Source organism: Megascapheus bottae, chromosome 25 (genome assembly GCF_031878675.1).
Source record: "Megascapheus bottae isolate mThoBot1 chromosome 25, mThoBot2.hap1, whole genome shotgun sequence".
Classification (NCBI taxonomy): Eukaryota; Metazoa; Chordata; class Mammalia; order Rodentia; family Geomyidae; genus Megascapheus; species Megascapheus bottae.
Window position 1 is genome coordinate 13,404,542 of NC_143533.1, and position 25,848 is coordinate 13,430,389.

General features: G+C 39.5%; 1 protein-coding gene across 1 annotated transcript in view; it reads left to right on the forward strand.

Annotated features, from left to right (window-relative positions):
* Window positions 1–23,444, forward strand: part of Adam10 (ADAM metallopeptidase domain 10) — an 88,187-nt gene extending 64,743 nt beyond the window's left edge. Inside the window, exons 8-16 of the mRNA XM_090358318.1 lie at window positions 4,331–4,514; window positions 7,903–8,066; window positions 10,120–10,303; window positions 12,810–12,960; window positions 14,135–14,318; window positions 15,132–15,240; window positions 15,872–16,092; window positions 19,510–19,636; window positions 21,164–23,444. Of these exons, the coding sequence (XP_090214444.1) occupies window positions 4,331–4,514; window positions 7,903–8,066; window positions 10,120–10,303; window positions 12,810–12,960; window positions 14,135–14,318; window positions 15,132–15,240; window positions 15,872–16,092; window positions 19,510–19,636; window positions 21,164–21,258 (1,419 nt within the window). The 3' untranslated portion in view covers window positions 21,259–23,444. The remainder of the gene's footprint in view (window positions 1–4,330; window positions 4,515–7,902; window positions 8,067–10,119; window positions 10,304–12,809; window positions 12,961–14,134; window positions 14,319–15,131; window positions 15,241–15,871; window positions 16,093–19,509; window positions 19,637–21,163) is intronic.
* Window positions 23,445–25,848: the final 2,404 nt, after the last annotated feature.

Consider the following 25,848-nt stretch of genomic DNA (forward strand, 5'->3'; position numbering starts at 1 on the left):
ACCTTTATTCCACAGTAATTGTCAGAATTATTTGGATCACACAAATACTGCATACAGTGATTAATATTATAAACACTGTACATGCCAATAAAATATTCTGTTATAATACTTAACTGTTTTTGCTTTTGTTTTTTGGTTAGTGATCATTCCTTTTATTTTTACATAATACAAAAACAGCAGGTTAGCTGGGCATGGTAGCTCACACCTGTAATCCTGTAAACTCAGGAGGCTGAGATCTGAGGATTACAGTTCAAAGCCATTCTGGGCATTACAAAGCCCATGAAACTCTTATCTCCAATTAATCACCAGAAAACTAGAAGTGGCACTGTGGCTCAAGAAGTTTCCTTGAGCTGAAGAGCTCAGAGACAACACCCAGGCCTAGAGTTCAAGTCCCACAATGGACTAACAACAAAAAAAAGCAGGTTTAAAAAAAAAAAAGCAAAAACTTTTGGGGCCTCGAGTTTGACCTAGTGGTAGAGTGCTTGCCTAGCATGCACAAAGACCCAAGTTTGATTCCTTGGTACCACATACATAGAAAAGGCTGCAAGTGATGCTATGGCTCAAGTGGTAGAGCTCTGGCCTTGAGAAAGCCCAAAGACAGTGCTCAGGCCCTGCATTCAAGCTCCAGGACTGGCAAACAAACAAAACCCACTTTTACCAGAAGCAGATATGTCTGTTTAATTTTGTTTACTTTTCATCCAGAAACATGTTATAAATGTAAACTGTGTCTTAGGTGCTTATTGTCTATAGGACTGCTGCTCTCCAGTCTCACAATTTTTCAACAAAATTATTTGCATCTTAAAGTAATATTTTTCTATGAAAACACAGGCGTTTCTAGGAAATTGCTGAGTTATCTTTCTGTCTTAAGCTAACTGAAGTATATGTCAAGGATATCATTTTTGTAGCTGCTTTCTGTCAAACTAAAAAGTTCAATGATGATCTGAAGTCTTCCTGAAAGCTGTAGAGAGCTTTCAAAGCTAATCCTAGGATTGGTAGTATCACCTTTATAATAACAATTTTAAAAAATCTGTGTTTGTTAACTAGGCACACAACAGGATTTTAAAATGTCAAACATCATCCTTACACAAAAATTTTGTTTTTTACTTTTGCCACAGGGTTTCCTTGTATTTCTACTTAATATTTTTCTTAAAACATGGTTGACTGGATAAAAAATACATAGCAGAAAAGATTTATTGTATATACTGTATAAGAAACATAGCTGACAGAATTATAGTTAAGTCTTAAGCTGGACTGGCTTTGGTGAAATATGGTTTGTAGATTTGCATTATGAGGCTTAACCATCCTCATTTGTTTTTATGTATTTTGAGAGACGATAAACCCTTAAAAGAGCAAGTGCAAGTGTCACATAGTTTAAATATTGCCATATAGTGGACAAAATGTATAAAAAGTAGAGAACATCTGAAACAGTTTTGGTGAAGCTTTTTTGCGAAATGCTTTGCATTACAAGAAAATTCTGGAATATTAATAATGTGACAGCTGGTTGTTTTCAGACCTTAATTGAGATTAAAACTTCACTTTAAATCTCATCTGCTGAAGATTATGACTTGTTAAATAATGCAAAATTTGTATTCTACCAGTATTATTTATATATGGACCAGTCATTTTTAATATAGGTAACTAAAAGTTAGATACAATTATTATAGCCAGTGTTTCAAGAATCAGAATATTCCCTCTTCTCCCATTTCTTTACCTCCCCAGCCCTCCACCCTTTCCCCTTCTTCTCTTTACATTAAATGACTGTCTCTAAATGTTTTTACTTAATTGTTAAATTAAGTAAATTTTACTTAAACTCATTGTCTCCACATCTTGCTGGATAAGCCAGATTTTTCTGAAGTCTGTCCTTGGACAGATGCTTTCAGCTGCGTTCTTACCTTCTTGCTTCTGTGCCTCTAGGTTTTACTTGAGGGCAAAGATCATAAAAACAACCTGTAGTTCTCATTATCAACCATATCATCTCTTTATTACCAGCATCTTTTCATGTAGACTGAAGTTTGCTTCTAGAAGAACATTTTCTTTCATAGCTGTCCTTTAAAATCTCTATCAAGTCTTATGTGTAATTCACTGACTACCTGCGGAAGGTCAGACTGTCTGAGACTGCCTAGGACAAGCAGGGTGCCTGGAAGCAAGAAGACATTAATAAATGAAAGCTTTTTTCAGTAGAAGTTTGGCATTAGACTGTTCTTCATATCATGAAGGAAGAATTGACACAAGGATAATGTTATCTAAATATCCAATGAAAGAATCTGTAGTAACTTTGTAAAAGATATGAATTGAAAGTAGAAAGAAGGAGCCAGGCATGGTGGCTCTCACCTGTAATCCTAGCTACTCAGGAGGCTGGATCAAGGCTCAAAGCAAGCCCAAGCACAAAAGAACCTGAGACTCTTATCTCCAATTAACCTCTAGAAAACAGGAAGTGGTAGCCTTGAGCTGAAGAGCTCAGGGACAGTGCCCAGGCCAAGTTCAAGCCAATGACCCCCCCCCCACACACACACACGTAGAAAGAGGCTGGGAATGTGACCTAGTGGTAGAGTGCTTTTCTAGCATGTATGAAGTTCTGAGTTCGATTCTCAGTACCATAAACACATAAAAAGCCAGAAGTGGTGCTGCGGCTCAAATGGTAGAGGAAATAGCCTTGAGAAAACCCAAGGACAGTGCCCAGTCCCTGAGTTCAAGCTCCAGGACTGACAAAAAAGAAAAAAAGAAAGTTAGGGGGAAGAAGGGAGAGTAAATTAGCTGGGCTTAACTCATTCTTCTGACACTAGGAAAGGAGAACCAAGAAAATGACTCATCTGCTGAACTGACAGTCTTAGTATTGATACCTATTTCATGTTATAGTGATTAGCTAAGATATAGTGTTTTCTATCTTTTTTTAAAATTTTGTTTTGTGCCACTTGTGGGGCTTGAACTCAGACCCTGGGTGCTGTCCATGGACTTTCCTACCTGGCTATCTTTGAACTGCAATCCTCAGATCTCAGCCTTCTGAGTAACTAGGATCACAGATGTGAGCCACTGGTACCTAGTAGGGTTTTATATATCGATATGTGGCACCATCTGTAGGAGGCTAACACTAACAGACACACAGATGACTGAATTTGTTTATTAGAGTTTTTGAAAGCAAAACCTATTCCTTCTTTCCAAGTCTTCCTTGTTTAGGCATCTAGTAAATACTTGCTTGGAAATTTGACGTTCAACTTTTTTTTTTCCTTTCCTTCTTTTTCTTTCTTTCTTCTTCTTTTTTTTTTTAAATTTGTAGTCCTAGGGTTTGACCTCAGTTTTATGCTTGCTTGAGCCATGCACCAAACCCAATGTCTTCAGTTTTTTTTTTGGTGGGTCATAGGCCTTGAACTCTGGGCCTGGGCACTGTCCCTGAGCTCTTTTAGCTCAAGGCTACCACCCTACTTCTGAGCCACAGCCCTACTTCCCATTTTCTAGTGATTAATTGTTCTTTCATTCTTTAGCGCCAGGGCTGGCTTTGAACTGAGATCCTCAGCTCTCAGCCTCCTGAGTAACTATGATTATAGGTATCAGCTACCGTGCCCGGCTATCTTCATGTTTGTTTGTTTTTTTTTGCCAGTCCTAGGGACTAAACTCAGGGTCTGAGCACTGTTCTTAGGCTCTCCTCAAGGCTACAGCTCTACCACTTGAGCCACAGCTTTTCTATGTATGTGGTGCAGAGGAATGGAACCCGGGTCTTTACCCATGCTAGGCAAGCACTCTACCACTGGCTAAACTCCCAGCCCAATATCTTTAATTTCTATTCCTCTGCACTGCCTTTCTCTTTTACTTTTTTTTTTTTGATCTGCTTGTTTGTGTTTGTTTTGTTTTGTTTTGTCAGTCGTGGGGTTTGAACTCTGGGCCTGGGCATTGTCCCTGAGTTCTTCAGCTCAAGGCTACCATCCTACCTTGAGCCACAGCCCCACTTCTCTTTTACTTTTGTCATTTTTCTTTCTTTTTTTTTTTTTTTTTGCCAGTCCTGGGCTTGAGCTCAGGGCCTGAGCACTGTCTGAGCACTGTCCTTGGACTTTCTCAAGGCTAGAACTCTACCACTTGAGCCTCAGCACCACTTCCGGCTTTTTCTAGATATGTGGTACCAAGGAATTGAACCCGGGTCTTCGTGCATGCTAGGCAAGCACTTTAACCACTAGGCCAAATTCCCAGCCCCCTTTTGTCATTTTTCTCACTCACTCACTCACTCACTCACTGGCTTGGCTGATCAGCTAAGGGATGTGGGCAGTAGGAATATGCAGGTGCTTATCACTAAGATTTTGCTGACATTTATTACTTATTTAATAACTGTTTTGGGTTTTAGATCAATACAACAGCTGATGAAAAGGACCCCACAAATCCATTCCGTTTCCCAAATATTGGTGTGGAGAAGTTTCTGGAATTGAATTCTGAGCAGAACCATGATGACTACTGCTTAGCCTATGTCTTCACAGACCGAGATTTTGATGATGGTGTCCTCGGTCTGGCTTGGGTTGGAGCACCTTCAGGTACTTACCTATGTCTTATCCTCATACTGGAAGTAAACAACTGTTTTCAGAGAAGTCTGAAATTGATAAAATATAGGAGATAAATAAAGGGAGTACATATGCCTCCATTATGCCTTAATCTATATTACTCTTTTCATTTTTATCTTCATTGTATTTTTCAGTGATGACTATATGGTAAAATCTTATATTTCAATTACAGTTGGGTGCTGGTAGCTCACATCTGTCATCCTAGCCACTCAAGGGATTGAGATCTGAGGATCATGGTTTGAAGCCAGCCTGGACAGTAAAGTTCATGAAACTCTTATCTCCAGTTAACCACCAAAAAGCTAGAATGGAATTGTTGCTCAAATGGTAGACAACAGAAAAGTTAAGTAAGGAGCAGTGCCCAGGCCCTGAGTTCAAGCCCCAGTATCAGCACCAACAAAAATTACTGACCTTGAGTTTTAGTGTAGCTAGATATGATATATCCTTACTTACTGAGTTTCTGGCAATATTTAAAACTAAGTAAAAAAACTTGCAAAAACATTAACTATAAGTTATAGAATTAGATACAGTATTTTAGTTTTGTCTTGTATAATTTAAGGTACATATGCTGTAAGTCTGTAGCAAATATGAAACTTTAATGTAAACACTACTCACAAAAAAGTTATTTAGTAAGTTAAGCAATGTATAAGTTACAAAGACATTTTTAGAGTGCAGTCAGATTTATAGATAGCTTCCCTTAAATTTGCTAGACCTTAAAAATACAGAAAAGTGTTTGTCATTTAAATGTGTGTGTGTGTGTGTGTGTGTGTGTGTGTGTGTGTGTGTGTGTGTATTCTGTTTACAAAAAAACAGGAAAGAAAACCCAACCTTGTATTGTGGAGTATTCTGTGCTTAATTCAAGACTGACAATGGACCAGGAGTTTGGCCTAGTGGTAGAGTGCTTGCCTAGCATGCACAAAGACCCGGGTTCTATTAATTGGTACTATATATATAGAAAAAGCCAGAATTGGTGCTGTGGTTCAGATGGTAGAGCACTAGTCCTGAGAGAGCCTAAGGACAGTGCTCAGGCTTGAGTTCAAGCTCCACGACTGGCAACAAAAACAACAACAAATGCGTGGCAGTCCACTGGACAATTATGTGAGTCCTAACCAAAGCAGGGGGATTAATGTACTATTTGCTTGAATCATAAAAGTGGGTTGTAACTAGTCCATGTGCAATAGATACTCATAGATACTCATACTTGCTCCTTCCTTGAATGTCTTTGGACATTGCTGGCTCCTAGAGGTCCTTAGGACTTTCCTTTAGGTTAAAAAAATATATTAAATATTCCTAATCATTGAGTATTTTCCTCTCTGTTCGGTTGTCTGGAGAAAAGGTAGTAATTGTAAAGCACCATAAAGATTTGTTCCATTAGATCCGCCGATGGCTCAGTCTTTCAATTTTCTTTCCTGCAAAACAATTCCAGCTTCTAAATCATCTCATAGCAATAATTCCCACTTATATTTGCTGCCAGGAATTCTCATGTATTTAATAGGAGCAAGGCAACAGTGGTGTTGTAGCATTAGCTTATTCTTATAGTTCTGTTTAGAGCTATCTGGCATTGGAAGCTTTATCAGGGATTTAATATAGAACATTTTCTTCAAGTGGTTTAATAATATGGTTATAGTTTTGTGTACAGGTAGCTAATTTGAACTGTTTTCAGAGTATTGTAATCCATTTGATTGTATCTTTTCAAATGTCAAACAGGAAAAATTTGTCTGTCTGCTGTTTGTCTGTCTGTCTGTCTGTCTGGCTACTGCTGGGGATCAAGCATCCTAGGCAAGCTTCCTACTTCAGAGCTACATCCTCAACCTAGAAACCTTTTTTTTTTGGTCGGTCATGGGGCTTGAACTCTGGGCGTGGACACTGTCCCTGAGCTCTTCAGCTCAAGGCTACTGCACTACCTTTGAGCTACAGCGCCACTTCTGGTTTTTTTGGTTAATTGGAGATAAGAGTCTCATGGACTTTAGTACCCAGGCTGGCTTTGAACCATGATCCTCAGATCTCAGTCCCCTGAGTAGCTAGGATTACAGGTGTAAGCCACTTCACCCAGCCTAGAAACCTTTTAAATGTCGATGTAAACTGAAGAACTTCTTAAAGTCCTTTTAAAAAAAGTTCACAGAGAGCATAGCAGGTATACCAGGGACTGAGGCGGGAGGGAGGAAAGTTCTGTGCTTTAAAAAGGGAGACTTTAAAAAGAAAGTATAGTTTCCTCAGTGTATTGATTGTAAAGTTGTAATCCCATTGACTACCTACCTAGTTTGTGGTTATTCTGCTGGTTTTCGGTATCTTACAACTTTTGTTTGTTGTTGTTGTTTCTAAGTCTTGGGGCTTGAACTCTGGGTCTGGCCTCTTTGTGCTCAAAACAGTGCTCTACTACTTGAGCCACAGTGCCACTTCTGGTTGTTTTTTAATAGTTTATTGGAAATAAGAGTCCCAGGGACTTTCCTACTTGGGCTGGCTGCAAACTTCTATTCTCAAATCTCAGCCTCTTAAGAAGCTAGGATTATAGGCCTGGCTCTTAGAATGGTTTTTACATGTGAAAGCACTGTTAAAGTAATAGTAAGCTCAGTGTTCTTTATAGTCAACCAGTAGCTATAAAATGACTTCATATGTTTAATATAAGCAGAAGTATGAGTTTGAGACTGTTATAGGGTAGAATTTACTAAAAAAAAACAAAAAGGTTTTAGAACAGCTGAAGAATTATATAAATGGTACACGAAATACTGATTAATCCAGACTAATGTTTTTCCAAATTTATTTTCTGTATTTTCTTCTCATTTTCTCTTCAACTCCTCTGTTTTTGGAGGAATAGTTTGGGTGTGAACTGAGGGTCTGGTGGTGTTTAGACACACTTTTCTCACTTGAGCCACATCCCTACCCCTTTGGAGTTAATTTTCAGAGGTAATTGGTCTCTGTTTCTGTCTGTCTCTGTCTCTGTTCCTTTTTTTCTTTCTTGCCTGAGCCTCTTTTGCCTGTGTGGGCCTCCCACACAGCTGGGAGCATCGGTATGCACCACCATGCCTGGCCTGTAAGATTTTAAAAGATGAAAAGGTATAGGCTTTGACTCACATAAATATTGATATATTTAAATTTAAAGGAAATGTAAATACTGTATTGCTAAATGAAAACACATTGATCTTGAAGAATCAGGATAAAGGCAGTGTACTTAGTCTGGGGAGTTTCTTTTTGGGTGCCATTAATGTTTTATTTGAAATGATTTTCTACTCTTGAGCAAAAGAGTATTTGAGTACCAATTGTGTTTAAAATGGTTCTAATTTAATATACAATTTCAGTTCATATTTACCTGCTTGAGCGCTGTGGGGGCTAGGTAATTCATTTGACATTTTCTGTTGTGCATTAGGAAGCTCTGGAGGCATCTGTGAGAAAAGCAAGCTGTACTCTGATGGTAAGAAGAAGTCCCTGAACACCGGGATTATCACTGTTCAGAACTACGGGTCGCACGTGCCCCCCAAAGTCTCTCATATCACGTTTGCTCACGAAGTCGGGCATAACTTTGGATCTCCAGTAAGTACTGCCACATGACTTAATTTTCAAAAATTTAGTAGCCTGACTTTTTATAATGAGTGATAAAAACAAACGTGAATTAAATATACACACGAGTTTTAATTTCCATTCATTTATCCTGAGACAGCATCTTACACTGTATAGCACAGGTTTGCCCCATATTCTCTCTATATATAGCCCATGCTGTCCTCAAACTCTCCGGGCTCATGCCTCGGCCTTCCTGAGTATTGGGATTGTAGGAGTGTACCATGGTGTCAGGGTGTTGTATTTTCAGTGACAGAAAATATTTTTTTCTGTTTTTTTGCTAAACTAAGTTATACTTTCTTTATGAAGTTTTACTCTGGATTTGAATTCTCATCACGTTTTAGGGGCCCTGTCAGCCTTTTGTTGTTGTTGTTATTGTTCTGTTGTGTTTTGCTTATTTTATTCACTTGTCTAAGGATGGCAAACGGGACAAGTTTGCTTCCACCTGTCCCTTCCTATCCCATAGCCACTACTGCCACTCCACGAAACGATCCTTAAACAAGTCATACTTGACAGATGAGGCACAATTGCTCTCTGTCTTGAAGGTCCCTGGAGAGACTGGGATAGTGCTCATTTCATCTCTGCTGTTAATGTGTGTTAGTAGATACACTCTACTTACATGTGTGGCTTCCAATGAGTGCAAGATGGCAAGATAATCAGCAATATATCATTGACTATTCTCTAGTGGTGAGGAGAGCACAGTACCATTCCTCTTAGAAAGTAGGTTGGATTCTGTAGAATCATCACCAGTGGTGTTCTGAAGCCTGTATAGTCCTCAATAAAGGCTTGTTAAAGACCATCTGGAGTCAGAGGGTATGCAGCAAGGACTCAGGTGAGCCTGGGCCTGTGGAGGAGAAAACAGTGAATATCTGAATGGATGCCTTGGAGTTCTGGTTCCTTCCAGAGAACGGTGCTGTTGAACGCTTCAAACCAGTATGTCACTAAGTAAAATTATTTTATCCCCTTCTACCATCATTCTGAATGCTTGAGCCAAATGATTTATTCTCATCCCTGAACTTTGCAGGAGTGCCGGGGCAACTGGGCTCAGTGTGATCACATAAGAGTACGATCTTGGGGAGAGTTCAAGGACATGCCCTCTGATTACTGTATGTAATCAGTACTTGAGACTACTTCTGCAGTGTACTCAGACTTTGTCTCCTGTATGTGTCCGATTCTCTTCATTTCAAAGTAAACCACTGTTTCTGTCCTTAATTATCATTTTTACTCTTTCCTATGTACTGGTTAATAAATGAGCTGTTTTAGGTTCCTGTTCTATGTTTTTCCCTACCACAATCTGATATATGGATATATGGATATTATGTTATTAATATCCATAGTAATACTATTATATATGTAATTTTCTTTTGCCAGTCTTGGGCTTGAGCTCAGGGCTTTAGCACTGTCCTTGGACTTTCTCAAGGATAGAGCTCTACCACTTGAGCCTCAGCACCACTTCTGGCTTTTTTCTATGTATGTGGTACCGAGGAATCGAACCCGGGTCTTCGTGCATGCTAGGCAAGCACTCTATCACTAGGCCAAACTCCCAGCCCCATATAAATTTTTTTAACTTAAAAAAATTTTTTTTAAACCAATGTTGTGGCTTTTGCTTGGACTGATTTTGACTCACAATTACAGGCTAAGACCTCCTGAGTAGTTAGGATTATAGGCGGGAATCACCAATACTTGGCAATTTACCATATGTTTAAAATAATATTTAGTAGTTTTAAAGCACTTGTATTACTTTTCCTAGTTTAGAAGAGTTTAGATGGATTTCCTCTTAATGACAATTTATTCTCAATTTTAGTGCCTGTTTACAAAGTTCTAAACCATAGCCTGCCTTCCATGATTCCATGTCTTCTGTGATACTGGCCCCTAACATGTCTTCCTGCTCCCTGTATAAAATAATGTAAGATCCTTTCTAAAGGGGAGTCCACAGCTTCCCTTAGTCTACTGATGAGAAAGTGCCATTTGATCAGCTGACCTGCAAACCTTGTTTTATTTCCTGTTTCTGTAACTTTCTACTTGGCAGCATGATTCTGGAACAGAGTGCACACCAGGAGAATCTAAGAATTTAGGACAGAAAGAGAATGGCAATTACATCATGTATGCAAGAGCAACATCTGGAGACAAACTTAACAACAATAAATTCTCACTGTGTAGTATTAGAAACATAAGCCAAGTTCTGGAAAAGAAGAGAAACAACTGCTTTGTTGGTATGTACATTTCTCCAGCATTTGTATCCTACTGTATCTTATAATTTTTCATAAGATTACATTTCAGTATGCAAATGCTGAGGCCCTGTCATGTTGGTTTAGAAAGAGTACCCCAAAATGGGCTAAATAAGAATTGAGGGAGATTTCCAGATGAAGTCCCATCTTTTGTTTTCAGTTAACATTTTTACATAGATAATGATAGCCTCACATTCAGTTATAAGAAGCAGTAAACTCTCTGTATTCTTCACCCAGTTTCCCTATACTGGGACTTTCCTACATATCTATAATACAGTAGTATTATAATCACAACATTGTCATTGATAGATACAGTCCACAGATCTTCCAATTCCCAGGTTTTTCATATTCTCATTTCTCTTGTTCTGTATAGTTCTAAATAGTTTCATTGTCGGTGAAGGTTTATATGTCCTACCACCACCGACAGAATTCAGAATGGGCCAGCTGCCGCTGACTTACACTTGTAATTCTAGCTACTTAGGAGGCTGAGATCTGGAGGATCATGGCTTTAAGCCAGATCCTGAGCAGAAAAGTAAGTCCTCAAGACTCCATCTCCAATTAGTACAATGCTGAACTGGAGGTGTGATAGAGCAGCAGCCAAGAAAGTAAGCTGAATGCAGCCCAAAGCCCTGAGCTCAAACTCCTACAGTACCAGCCAAAGGTGGGTGGGGAAATCCTGTCTTTGTAGTGTTAACGGATTCAGATGTGATTGGAATGTGTTTTCTCTGCTCGTGCAGTTCCCATTTGAATCTTTGCTGGGACTTTTACCTGATTCAGTGCACAGGGTGCAGTCCTTAGAGACCCTGAGTTTTGTCAGTTTTGCTCAAAGTCATAAACTCCTGAGATGTTAGTTTTCTTTTTTAGAAAACAAAGGCATAAGCTGGGTGCGGTGGTTCACACTTGTAATCCTAGCTATTCAGGAAGCTGAGATCTGGGGATTGCATTTCAAAGCCAGCCCCATCACTAAAGTCCATGAGATTCTTACCTCCAATTAACCACCAGAAAACCAAGGTGGCGTTGTGGCTCAAGGGGTAGGGTGGTAGCCTTGAGCTGAAGAGCTTAGGCAGGGTCATTGCCCAGGCCAAGAGTTTAAGCCCCACGACCAACAAAAAAAAAGGGGGGGCGTGGGGTAGGAGAGGGAAATGGGGATAAAAACATGCGAAGGGATATCAGTGTGTGAGAAGTAATATACCTAGAGCCTGATGCATGTAACTGTAACCCCTCTATACATTATCCCAACAATAAAAAAAAGAAAAAGGAAAACAAAGGTATTTGTGGATTCTTGTCATTCCCAATAGATGATTTAAAGTTCTGTGATTTTTTTTTTTGTAATCTTAACAAAGGCTAGCATTGCTAGGACTTTTTGTTTATTGCTGTTTTTACTGTGCTCATGATTAAATCCATTGTTCTAATTGCATAATCCATTGGAAAAAAATCAAAGAACTCTAGAAGAAAGCTGAAGATATTGTCTAGAGCCATCCACTATGCTTCAACTGGACTGTCTAACTCTAATTAATGAAGATGGGGCCCAATACAATTAGGCTGCAAGGGAATACAAAAGAATACATGTTCGTTCCCTTGAGCAGCTTGATCTAGCTGAGAAGCACAAGTAAGGGAAGTCTAAAAAGTTACTTATTGAGTGTAGTTATGGTCACTCATTCCACAGGACAGTGTTACCTAACTTCTTCAATGAATAAACATAAAGCAAGAGGAAGAGTGAATCTGCTACATATTAACATAATAGATGCTTGAACTAAAAGCTACCATGAGGGAAAGGGTCTGAGTGGGAGAACCGTGTTTGTAACTTAATTCGGATTAACCAATTATAAAGAGACAGCTGAGGAGATTGAATGTGGACAGGCTGTTAGATGCTATTGAGATCTTGTTGATTTTGCTAGATGTGGTAATTGTATTATGGCTATGATTTAAAAAGAAGAGCCCTCCTTATCCTTTTGAAATGTATCCTAAAGTATTTAAAGATACTCAGGAAAAGAGTTGTTGGGGAGTAAGGCAAGACCCAGCCGTTAGATGTAGGAGTTCACTGTGTCTGTCCTTTTGCTGCTTCTATGTATGTTTGAAATTGTCTGGGACAGAAAGCTTTCATTTTGTTTGTGGTTGATGCAGCTCTAACCTTGTTTGCATGTGTGTGTTATAAATAGTGGAGGCATGGTTCGATACAACCCAGCATAGCATGGCCCAAATAGTGAGTAACTTGCTGATTCTGTAAGGACCTTAGAAGAGATGTTAGGTTAGATTCTTTCACTGTGCTGATTAAGATGCACTAGCCCCTGTGAGGAAGGAGCATGTCGGGTGCCATGGCTCCTAGTACAACCCTTGGTATATCTGCATGTCCAGATTTCCACATTGTGTGCTCGTTTTGCCTTACCTATTCATCAGAGTCTCCTTTCTGTGTTTGTTATGAAGCTCTGGAGAATAGTTGATTAAAATAATGTGTGCACATAATGCTTAATCTGCTGTGCGTTTTCCCCAGAATCCGGTCAGCCCATTTGTGGAAACGGAATGGTGGAACAAGGGGAAGAATGTGACTGTGGCTACAGCGACCAGTGTAAGGATGAGTGCTGCTTTGACGCCAACCAGCCTGAGGGGAAAAAATGCAAACTGAAACCTGGAAAGCAGTGCAGGTACCCATGACACCTCTGTCCACACTTTGCAGGCAGAACTGAGCCCAGAGGACACACACATGCTTGTCACACTTTGTCCTGACATGCCGTGCTGTTGTTTTTCTTCAATGGCACGTGGCACTTTTCTGTGGGATGTTTGAACTACTGAAAATTTGTGTGGTAGGTTTTTAGAAAGGGACGTGAAAAGGATACTGCCTTACATTAAAATGTGACCACCTTCTGTATTTTTAGACTCTGTATTTTAAATATTTAGGTATCATAGAGTAGGTATTTTTGTGATTTAGTGACAATCAATTATTGCCCTTATCAAATTCACTAGTTTAGGTTATAACCAATACAATCTAGTTTGTATGATATTTTAAAAAATGTCTGGTCTCTATTTTAGTTTGATTTTAGACTAAAATATGAGAAAAACATACATAACACATAATGTAATACATAATGTAGTTATGAAAAAACACTAAGTTACTTCATAAGTCCATTTTCTATTACAGCATTTCACAAAAGACAAAGTATGCTGAGAATGTAGTGTTTTGAGCATATAAACCAGATGCTCAGTCTCTTTTCTATACTTACTGGATTGTTCAAATATGCTAGTTTCTTATTTCAAAGATGAGACTTGCCAGGTATGGGGGCAAGAGTGGTGTTTGATGCCTATAATCCTAGCTGTTTGGGAGGCTGAGAGCTGAGGGTTGAGATTTCAGGATAGTGTAGGCAGAAAAGACTGCTAGACTCTAATTTCAAAATAGCCAACATGAGTCTAGAGTTTGGCCTAGTGGTTAGAGTGCTTGCTTAGCACACATGAAGACCTGGGTTCGATTCTTCGGTACCACATACATAGAAAAGGCTGGAAGTGGTGCTGTGGCTCAACTGGTAGAGTGGTAGCCTTGTGCTAAAGAGCTCAGGGACAGCACCAAGGCCCAGAATTCAAACTCCATGACTGACTCCCCCCCCCCCCCAAAAAAAAAGCTGGGCCGGAGGTGTGGCTCAAATGGCAGAGTACCAGTTCTGAGCAAGAATGTGAGTATAAGGCCTAGAGTTTAAATCCCTGGTCCCAGCACCAAAAACAAAACAACTCAACAATAACCAAAACAGACTTACAATCTAAAGATGAGGCTAATACTTACATATATAGAAAACGCCTGGCGACTTAACTCATCTGCTGTTCTTCTAGTCCCAGTCAAGGTCCCTGTTGTACAGCCCAGTGTGCATTTAAGTCCAAGTCTGAGAAGTGTCGGGATGATTCTGACTGTGCAAAAGAAGGAATATGTAATGGAATCACAGCTCTCTGCCCTGCATCTGATCCCAAGCCAAACTTTACAGACTGTAATAGACACACACAAGTGTGCATTAATGGGGTAAGTATTTGATGTCATGGTTTAAGTTTTAATTTTATAAGACCTATCTTTTCAGAATGATTATTGACACTGAAAGCTACACAAGTGATTTATCCTAGCATGGGGTGGTGATGTACACCTATAATTCTAGCATTCAGGAGGGTAGGATGGTAAGTTGAGACCATCCTGGGTTACTGGCAAGTTCCAGACCAGTTTGAGTACCAAGGGAAAAAGTCTTGGTTTCAGTAACATCCCTATTTGTTCTTCTACAAGCCCATGTGCTTGGTGACTTTTTCCAGTGACACGTATCCTATTCCCTAGAGAAACATCATGGCACAGCAAAGCATTGACCATGTCTGTTCTGCTTTGAAGATTTCTAACTTAATACCCGAGCTCCTTCTGCTCATTTTCTCCCAGTGCTTTCATGGGTGTCACTTTCCTCTGCATAAGGAAGATTTCCTTTTCTTCTCCTGATAGAGGAGTCAGAATAAGCAATGTGGAGTTGGTACTCATCTGATCTCTTTCTGCATGGATTCAGTGCAGTGTTTGTTTTGTGTGTGTGTGTTTTTTTTTCTCGCCGCTGCTTTAAAGGTAGTGCTGTCTTACTCACATTTACTCTCTGTCAGTGTTTATATGATCCCAGTGCTGATTCATCTTTGTGTTTCCCTTTTTGTTTTGCCATCCTGGGGATGGCACATGCCAAACAAGCACTCCCCCACAGAGCCACACCCCCAGCTTTGTTAGTTATTAATTTGTATCTCCACGTTTTTGCTTTGACATTGGAAGCTTAGCTCTGCCGATCTATGACTGTGAGTAATTTATGTCTCTTGCCAGCAATGTGCAGGTTCCATCTGTGAGAAGCATGACTTGGAGGAGTGCACGTGTGCCAGCTCTGACGGCAAAGATGACAAGGAATTGTGCCATGTCTGCTGTATGAAGAAAAGTAAGGCTTGTCCCCTGCGGGAGGCCAAAGACCATTTTCTCTTACATTTTAATTGTCCACCTTCAGCATCTACTCTGGACAATTGTGTGCAGCTAATGCTATCCTCTTAAGGCAATTTTTTTTTCTTTCTTTCTTTCTTTTTTTTTTTTTTTTTTTTGCCAGTCCTCAGCTTGAGCTCAGGGCCTGAACACTGTCCTTGGACTTTCTCAAGGCTAGAGCTCTTCTACCACTTGAGACTCAGCACCATTTCCGGCTTTTTTCTATGTATGTGGTAGCGAGGAATCGAACCCGGGTATTCATGCATGCTAGGCAAGCACTCTACCACTAGGCCAAACTCCCGGCCCCAACAATTTTTAATCAAGCATAGTATTATGTCTGTAGCATTATGGTCCTTGCAATGCTTTGAAATGATACTTTGCTGGCTTTTTATGGTAGTGATTTACATGAGTGTGGGAGACACTAAGTCAGCACTTCCTTTTGTCGTTTATATGGTCACATTGAAGGTGAGTTATAGACAGCAGTGTCCTGCGTCACTAGTGGAAGTCCCTTGAAACATACCCTGGTGATGGTTTTAGGCAGTTCCTTCTTCCCTCTCCTCACCCTTCAGCTTACACATGGCCTTCTTTTCCAGTGGATCCGTCAACTTGTGCCAGCACAGGATCTGTGCAGTGGAACAGGCAGTTCAGTGGCCGGACCATCACACTGCAGCCTGGATCTCCTTGCAATGATTTCAGGGGCTACTGTGATGTCTTCATGCGATGCCGATTAGTAGATGCTGATGGGCCTCTTGCGAGGCTTAAGAAGGCAATTTTCAGTCCACAGCTCTATGAAAACATTGCTGAGTGGATTGTGGTAAGGATAGTTTTTCTTGATAAAGGAACCCTAGCTTAAAGTGATTTGATCTGAATTTTACTTGATTAAAGGTCACTGATGTGGGGAAAATGCTCGTTTCCTGTTTATACGGAATTACTCTATGTGCAGATTTTTGAACCATAGTGATCAAAATCTCCACCTGTGCTCATGCATAGTGGTATCAGCTGGTGGAATCTTTTGTTCCAGTCTATTCCTTCCTTTGTGGCTCATGGTATAGGGCATTTTCATGGGAATTCTTCCTTAAGTTGTTAAGCTCAGCTTGCATTTTATATTTGTCCCTCATATCAGTATGACTGCCAGCCAAATCTGGGTTCTCCTTTGCTGAGAGATGAGCAAGAAGATGGTGATTTCTGAAGGGTCTTTCCCATCTTTTTAATATATTTTCTGTTCGTGATGGAAAATGTTAAGCAGGACAAGGTCAGATCAGGGCCTTTTGCAAGTAATTAATTCTGTTAATGATTATTGAGGCTCATGAACAATCTGTGAACTGGATTAATTTTTAAGTCCATGTGCCTCCAAATTTGGAAACATACAATTACCTGGAATGTTCTTTCCATTTATTTAAGTTATTAAACACTAATAATGCATAGTAAGTTAAGTTAGACTAGTACATTTATTTTGCTCTGATTTGTCATCAGCTATTTGTAACTGACCATAGTAACTAATATCTGTCTGTTTCATATGTAGAATTACTTTCCCAGAGTTGATTCAGTGTTTTGGTTTTTTTTTTTTTAAACTCCCAGGACATGTCTTTTAACTTGGTACTTTTTCTTTGTCTTATAGTTTTCTTTAACACTTTCGTGTCAGTGCCAGGTCAGAGCCTGGCACAAAATTGACATTCAGTAAATGTGGACTGAATAAATGACAAGCCTCCTCTCTTCTAGACTAGTAGATAAATTGTAACCTTTTCTTCTGAGATAAAATGTATTTGCACTTATTAGATTAGGCAATTTCTTCCATCTTATAATACCTAAAAGATAAAACTTGTATTTTAACTCCCTTTGATAATTCTCTTTCAAATGGAGCATTAAAAAAAAAAGAAGCAAGCCTTGCAAAAATGCCCATACTTTAACACATGCTAAAATCTACCACTGTTTTATCTACTTTTCCTTGCTTCTTCTACACTGCCATGTTCCATTTCCCCAGGCACTAAGTTCTGAAAAATCTAGTGGCATTGGCACTAAAACTTCTCAAGCTTTGGGCTTCTGAGCCATGAGTTACCTGGAAAACCTTGTGCAGGGATTGGGAACACTGCTTGCTACCCCAGAAGCTCTTGAGTGCTCAGATGCTCCATGTTAGTAAATATTTATCGATCAGACACTATATTTGTTGTGCCCTCTTTGTAGTCTATCTTGGAGTTCTTTTTTTTTCCTCATATATTTTTATTGTAATGAATAGAAGGGTTACATTATAGTCACCAGAAAAAAGGTGCATTGCTTCACATACATTGATACCCTTTCTCATGTCTTGGTCCCCATTTCCCTCCCCCCACCTCTATCTTGGAGTTCTTTGGTGGGCATCTTTAAGAGATTTATGTAAAGGGATGAAGTTGATTCTATATTTGAAGTCACCTTAGCATTGGTAGCCATGCAATAGCAGGGAAGAGAAAGAAACGTGTTAGGGAGCGTGATGCACATCAGAAATGGAAGCATGTCCTATACCAGAATAGCTGCCAACCTGGAAGTAGTAGGAAGACTCTTGACCCATGACACTGTCTCCCCAGAGGGGACCTGCAAATGTACTGTAGTTGCTATAGTAACTGAGGGGCTTTGCTGATGTTTAATATAGATTGGGGTTAGAGATTGCTCAAGATGGATTGAAGGAAACCTTCCACTCTACCTCTTGATACTAACATTTGAGGATTAATAAAAAATAGAAAAGTTCATAGAAAACATAGAATAAGGACAGAATTCTGCAGTTATTTATTTATTTTTTTGCCAGACCTGGAGCTTGAACTCAGGACCTGAGCACTGTCCTTTGGCTTTCTCAAGACTAGATCTCTACCACTTGAGCCACAGCACCACTTCTGACTTTTTTCTATGTATGTGGTACCGAGGAATTGAACCTGGGTCTTGGTACATGCTAGGCAAGCACTCTATCACTAGGCTAAATTTCCGGCCTTCCGCAATTTGTTTTCTATAGGAAACAAAAAAAAATTATAGGAAACAAACTTTACAGCCTCAGCAGGATATATGAAATAGCTTTTAAAAAGTAAAGGCTGGGGGTGTGGCTCAAAAGGTAGAACGCCAGTCGTGTAAAGTCAAGGCTGTGATTTTAAGCTCCAGTACCACAGAACAAAGTAAACTTGTGATTTCCAAGCCAGATTCAGCCCTGTCAACATGTTTTGTATGACTACCCATTGCTTTTAGAAATTTTGAATGAGTTTTCCAGCATTTAAAAATAGATTCACTTGAAGAAATAGGCATAGGAAATGATTTTCTGAATAGCATTCCAATTGCTCAGGAAATAGCAAGAATTGACAAATGAGATTACATCAAATTAAAAAGCTCTGCACATCAAAGGAAACAATTTACCAGAATGAGGAGATAATATAGAATGAGAAAGAAAAAAAGCATTGTTATTCAGTGAACAAAGGATTAATATTAGCATATATGGAGAATTAAAAAAAATTAAACCACAGCATAATCCAAATAATAACTGGACAGATGATAGTTCTTAAAAGAAGTATGAGACAAAATACAAAGACAGATACATGAAGAAATATTTAACATCCTTAGCCATAAAGGAAACGCAAATGCAAATTTAAATTCCATCTCACTCTAGTCAGATGGCTAACATTCAGTAAATGAACAAGAACAAATGGTGGGGGAAGGTAAAATAGTGAAGCCACTATGGAAGTCAGTATGGAAGTTCCTTCTGAGTTTACTTTAATCTGTAAGTAGTTGTACAAAAGAATTTTCATTCAGTGTATCAATTTATGGGTGCAATGCATCTTGTTCAATTGTTGCCCATTCCATCATTCTTCCCCATTTCTCCCCTGAGTTCACCTTTAAAACTACGAAACACATTCCTCTTTCCTTTTGGATCCCTCACAACTGGCACCCAGCCACTCAAGCCCTACACCAGTTCTGAATGTTCTTTAAAAATTGAGATGTGGGGACTAGGAGTTTGGCCTAGTGGTAGAGTGCTTGCCTAGCATACATGAAGATCCAGGTTCAGTTACTCGATACCACACATATAGCAAGTGGTAGAGCACTAACCTTGAGGAAAGTCAAAGGACAGTGCTCAGGCCCTAAGTTCAGTCCCCAGGACTGGCAAAAAATAATTAATTAATTTAAACAATCAGAAAAAATTGATATGTGATAGATTCTGGTGTCCATACTCCATTTTAGAATGTTTTAGAGTTTTTAAATGGAGAAATGTGTCTGTCTTTAGGCTCACTGGTGGGCAGTGTTACTGATGGGAATTGCCCTGATCATGCTAATGGCTGGATTTATCAAGATCTGCAGTGTTCACACTCCAAGTAGTAATCCAAAGTTGCCACCACCCAAACCACTTCCAGGTAAGATGTTCCAGCTAAGGTGTGCCTCCACCGCTCACAGGTATTTAGCAAGGTGCAATTATCGATGAGGCCTTAGGAACGAAAGCTATAGAGCTTTCAACTGAAGAACGAACTCTTGTGTGACTGACTCAGCTTGATGTTTTAACAGTGTTTCTTATCAACCCAGTCTACCAAATTGATGCTTAACATCCAAAAAATTCTTACAACTAGAAATCTTGAATTTGGGGGTGGGGGGGGAGTTGTTTTCTTGTTTTGTTTCATAGGCTAGTCTTTTTTTTTTTAATATAATGGTAGTTAAACTGCTTTAAAATGACAGGTTTTTCTGTTTTAATAGCTGTGTTGATGTTACTGCTTTTAATGTCTGCTCTTGAAATATTTTCTATCCTGAAAGGTCCTCCCTTTCCCTATGGCTCAGTGAAGCCTGTAGGCAATGCAGATCCCAGTGTGTGGGAGAGTCTCATCAGAGACTCAGTCAAGGCATGCTGCTCTCAGGACACCTGATGGTTTCAGGTGTGAGGAGACCCTGACTGGGGGACCGTGTAACCCCCACTTCCCAGGAGGGGACTCTCCTGCCTCTTGTCTCAGGCCATGTCTACCCTGCAGAAAGAAGTTCACAATTAAGGATGTTCTTTAGATTTCTCTGTTTTTCCATGTAGTTACCTGTTTTAGGGCAAGGGAGCCCAGAAACCACATTAGGGAACAGGATTTAATTTGAGATCAGAGGAAATAAGGTTTTGATAGCATTGCTTTTCTTAAGTTTACAGGATTAGCACACTGAACTTGGGTAAGTCTTACGGCATTTCCAAGGACAAAGTAACACGGTACAATGACCAATTGCAGATATATTCAGTGAAATCAAGATTTTATTGTGAATTGGTTTTATTTTATTGGGGAAACAGCTGTCAGTGGTGGATTCAGTAAATGAGAAGTGTTAAGACTTTCACAGAAATCATCCAGAAACTCCTGTGCAGGCTGTAAGTCAGTTGTGGCTCCTGTTGTACACACCAGGAACTCAGAAGTGAAGCCATTTTCCCAGTCACTTAGTAGATTCCTCATTGTACAGCCTGTGATGAATGCAGGCCTAGGAATCCTTTTGCCTCCCAGGGGCCATTTGCATAGAACGTCATTCCCTCCAATATTTTTGAGGGCCTTCTACAGCCTCGGGCTGGCTGTGCCTCCTGTTCTAGATTTACTTGTGACTACTGAGCACTTGAAACATAGCTCGCCTCAATTGAGATGTACTCGTAAATATGAAATGTCTACCAGACTTCAGGACTTAGGAGGAAAAAGAAAGTATCTCATTAAAGATGTTTTATATTTGAATTCATCTTGAAACAGAGGCTATTGTGTGTTAAATGCGGCAAATACTGAAATTATTTCACCTGGTTCTTGTTTTTATCTGGCCACCCGAGAGTTAAAAGTGTGTCTGTGGCTGCTAGTTGTGTTGGACAGTGCCGAAAATAGCCTTGCGCCGCGAAGAGCAGCCTACGGTCCATTCACCTCTCAACCTCTGTCCGTGACCCGCAGGCACTTTGAAGCGGAGGAGACCTCCACAGCCCATTCAGCAGCCCCAGCGACAGAGGCCCCGGGAGAGTTATCAGATGGGACACATGAGACGTTAAACTGCAGCTTTTGCCTTGGTTCTTCCTAGTGCCTACAATGGGAAAACTTCACTCCAAAGAGAAACCTATTAAGTCATCTCCAAACTAAACCCTCACAGATAATAGTTGAAGAAAAAAAAAATGGCAAGAGATCATGTCCTCAGACCAGGTGGAATTAACTTCAATGCCTGAAAATTCCAATTTGGGGATGGGGTGGGGTGGGATGGCAAAGGAACTCAAATTTTCTTATGGATAATATTTTTAACCTAATGGCACAAAGTCTTAGAATATCATTCTGGGCCCGTGTTTCCTGTTCTTCGCTGCTGCGTTGTCTTCACTTGCAGTCAAACTTGGCTCTCGATAAACTGATACCACAAAGTGAAATAGATCTATTTTTTTTTCAACTGCCAATCGCGGATTGGAGGCTCGACCACCTCAACATTGGAGACATACTTGCCAATGTACATACCTTGTTATATGCAGACATGTTATTTCTTACGTACATTGTACTTCTGTGTGCAATTGTAAACAGAAATTGCAATATGGATGTTTCTTTGTATTATAAAAATTTTCCGCTCTTAATGAAAAAAACAAACAAACTTACTGTTTAATTGACATACTCAGGATAAACAGAGTGGTGGTATTCAGTGGTCCAGGATTTGTAATGCTTTCCACGGGCAGTTTGGAACCGAGAATCAGTTTCCCTTTTCCTTACGCTGGAGTTGGTTCTTCGTGCATTTTCCTCTGGTGGAATGGCTGCCATGAGCTGGAGGGGCTGTGCTGGGCAGAACAGTGGAGCGTGGTCAGACTGGACGTCCACATACACAGCTAGCTCTTCGTGTACATGTCTGCTTTCTGCTTACAGATGTGATGCCTCCTAACCCGATTCCTCTTTTGAATTGCTTAGGTGAACATGGATTTATCCTTTGGTAGCAGTTTTTTCCGTGAAATGATTTCCTTTCATTTGTAGCCTACTTATTTTTGTCTTTTTTATCTGTCTAATGTATGCTGATATACTTTTTGTTTGATAAGGAAAAGAGAAGCTGTGTCTTCACAGAAACATTTGAACAGGTTTTTCAGCGTATTGTCACTGATCATGGCTAACCACTACAGACAGGAGTAGTTCAAGTTGTAGATAGGCCTTCTGATATTCTTTCCCTGAGATCCTTTAATAGAACTGAAGGCAAAACAGCACAATGTCCCATTCCAAATTTATTTTGTAAGCAGATGTAAATAACTGGCTTTTTTTTTAAGAGAGAAAGCAAAAGCATTTGATGTATTAACAGGCTTATTGCTATGCAGGAAATGGAAGGGGCATTACAAGAAACTTAAGCTTGTGATATTATTTACGGCTTCTGTTTTCCAGCTACATCATTTCAGTTAGAAATAAACAGCTATGACTTTCCTAGCTTCATGCAAGAGGCAAATTTAGGGAAGGCTGAGATTTCTCTGGTTTGGCTTTTTTTTTTCCTGTTGTTGCTGTTCCTTCCTTTTTCTTAAGAGTATAAGGTTTACACAATCATTCTCATAATGTGACGCACGCCAGCAAGGCCAAAAAAAAATGCTAGAGAAAATAATGGGATCTCTTCCTGTTAACTTGTACAGGATGTGGTGACTTTTTTCAAAATACAGCTTTTTGTACATGATTTAGAGATAAAATTTTGTACATGAAACCCCAGGTAGACTATAAATAATTCTCAACAAACCAGTAGGTAGATAGGTATGAAATTGCTTTTAAATCATTTAAATGCCTTTGTTTTTGGACTGTGCAAAGGTTGGAAGTGGGTGTGCATTTCTAAACTGGTGACTTTTATTCTGCAAGAGTTCTTAGTAACTTTTTGGGTGTGGTAGACTTTGAGACATGTACATTTTTTTTTTTTTGCTTGTAATGTTATCCTGTGGTAGGGTTTTTGGTGGGAACAGACTGCTCTGCTTTATTTTTGAGTCTAAGTTAAATGTGTTCTGAATGGAGATACATGCACTGAACTCTTTCCACTGCAAATCAAGATGTGGTAAAAAAAAATGCAAAGATCAAGAGAAATGAGATCTAATACTACTGTCAGTTTAATGTCCACTGTGTTTTATACAGTATCTTTTTTTGTTCACTTTGGAAATTTTTACTAAAAATTGCAAAAAAAAGTATTGTGCAAAGATGTAAGGTTTTTTGAAACTTGAAATGCATTAATAAATAGACTTGACGAAATCAACTTGAAGGTTCTATGCTCTTTGAACTCTGGGAACTGTCAGAAGAGTTTCCCACAGGCAACTTTTCCCTCCTAAATGAAAGACATCATTAAGCAGATAGATCAACTTTTCCCATACAAGTGTCGGTAGTTTTATTCTTAGTTTGGAGTCCGTGTAGGGGGGAAAAACATTTTAAAACATTCAGTATGAGCTGTTTTTCACTGTATCTAATCAATATTCAGTACTTCTCTTACAGGAAGAGTTGAGTCATACTAGAAACTTGTGCTCTTATTTTTTGAAACTTGGAATGCTAAATACTTCATTTATTTAATTTTATTAATTTTATTTTATAATTTGTCAGTTGTGGGGCTTGAACTGAGAGCCTGGGTACTATCCCTAAGCTCTTCAGCTCAAGGCTAGCGTTCCACCACTTTGATCCACAGCACCACTGATGGTTTTCTGATGGTTAATTAAAGATAGTGTCACAGACTTCTGCCCAAGCTGGCTTTGGACCACAATCCTTACATCTCAGCCTCCTCGTGGCTAGGATTATGGGCATGAGCCAGTGGTGCCCAGCCAAAAAAGATTGTTTTTTTCTAAATTTATTTTTTTGTGTGTGTAACAAGGTTTTATCTTGTGATCCAGGCTGGCTTTTTTTTTTTTTTTTTTTTTTTTTTTGCCAGTCCTGGTCTTGGGCTCAGGGCCTGAGTATTGTCCTTGGACTTTCTCAAGACTAGAGCTCTACCACTTGAGCCTCAGCACAACTTCTGGCTTTTTTTCTATGTATGTGGTACCAAGGAATCGAACTTGGGTCTTCATGCATGCTAGGCAAACACTACCACTAGGGCAAACTCCCAGCCCCAGGTTGGCTTTGAACTAATGATCATTCTGCCTCTACCTCCTGAGTACTTGGATTTCAAGTACTTGTCACATTTTCTCAGCTTGCAGTGTTTTTATATTAGAGTTACTTTTGTGTGTGTGTGTGTGTGTGTGTGTGTGTGTGTGTGTGTGTGTGTCATGGGGCTTGAACTCTAGGCCTGGGTGTTGTCCCTGAGCTCGTCAGCTCAAGGCTACCAACCTACCCTTTGAGGCACAGCCCGCTTCCCATTTTCTAGTGATTAACTGGAGATGAGAGTCTCACGTTCTTTTGTTTCTGAGCTGTCTTTGAACCTTGATCTTCAGATCTCAGCCTCCTGAGTAGCTAGGATTACAGGAGTGAGCCAATGCGCCCAGCAGTTACTTTTTAAATTGAGGATCACCAAAATGAATATTACATCTGGTTATTCATGAAACTTTCCTTCTTCATTAATAGAGATAGTTACCAATTTGTCTTTTCCTATAATTATTTCAAATCTGTTTGGAACTTTATTTGCATTGGGGCAATTTTCTAAGTTTAGACATAAAATCACAAACAACAATAACAAAATGTTTACTGGTTTTGGACATAGCATGTTCTCCATCGTATCAGGCTGTTGTTTTCAGAAAGATGTATTTAAAGAAAAGATAGCTTTAAGCCAGTTGCCAGTGGCTCATGCTTGTCATGCTAGCTACTTGTGGCTGAGATCGGTAGGTTGCTGTTTGAAGCAGGCTTGGGCAGGAAAGGCTGTGAGACTCTTCTCTCTAATAAACTATTCAGTAAGAGCCAGAAGTAGCATTCTGTCTCAAGTGGTAGAGCGTTAGCATTGAGCAAAAGAAACTCAGGGACGGCATCCAAGCAAAAAAGAAAAAAAAAAAGATAGCTTTATATGATTCATCTTGCTTTGATTTGTTGTTGTTTTGCTTTGTTTTATTGGTTTGGCTGGTTGGGGTTTGTTGTGCCTTCAGTGCAGGGTGTTAAGCTCTTCCTTGGCTTTTTCACTCAGGGCTAGCACTCTATCACAGGAGTCACAGCTCCCCTTCTAGCTCTTCAGTGGTCAGCTAGAGATAAGAATCTCTTTGATTTTTCTGCCCGGGCTGCCTTTGAATCTGTGATCCTCAGATCTCAGCTTCCTAAGTGGCAGGCATGGTCCATTGACCCCCAGTTAGTTTCATGGTTTCATATTCTTGATTAGAAACAACTTGTAAACCAGGCACAATGGTGTGCATCTGTAGTGTGAAGTATCACTGGAGGATAGGAGTTCAAGACCAGCCTGACTAACTGAACAAGACAAACAAAACCCACCATCCATTAGTGAAATCTTTTCATTTATTATTAATGTAATATATTTCAATAATTGTTTCTGGATCCAACCTTTAAGATACAAATTGAGCCCTTCTGTTCTATATTGTTACATTATGTGTTTTAGATTTAGATACACATATACTACTGTTTCATTAAAAATTTATGTATTTCATAATTGGTAAGCTTTTCTTTCTTACAGAGAACAACCAAATGTTAGGTAAAAATAGAGGGCTGAGTGAAATATTTATTCAGTTCTGCTCTTTGTA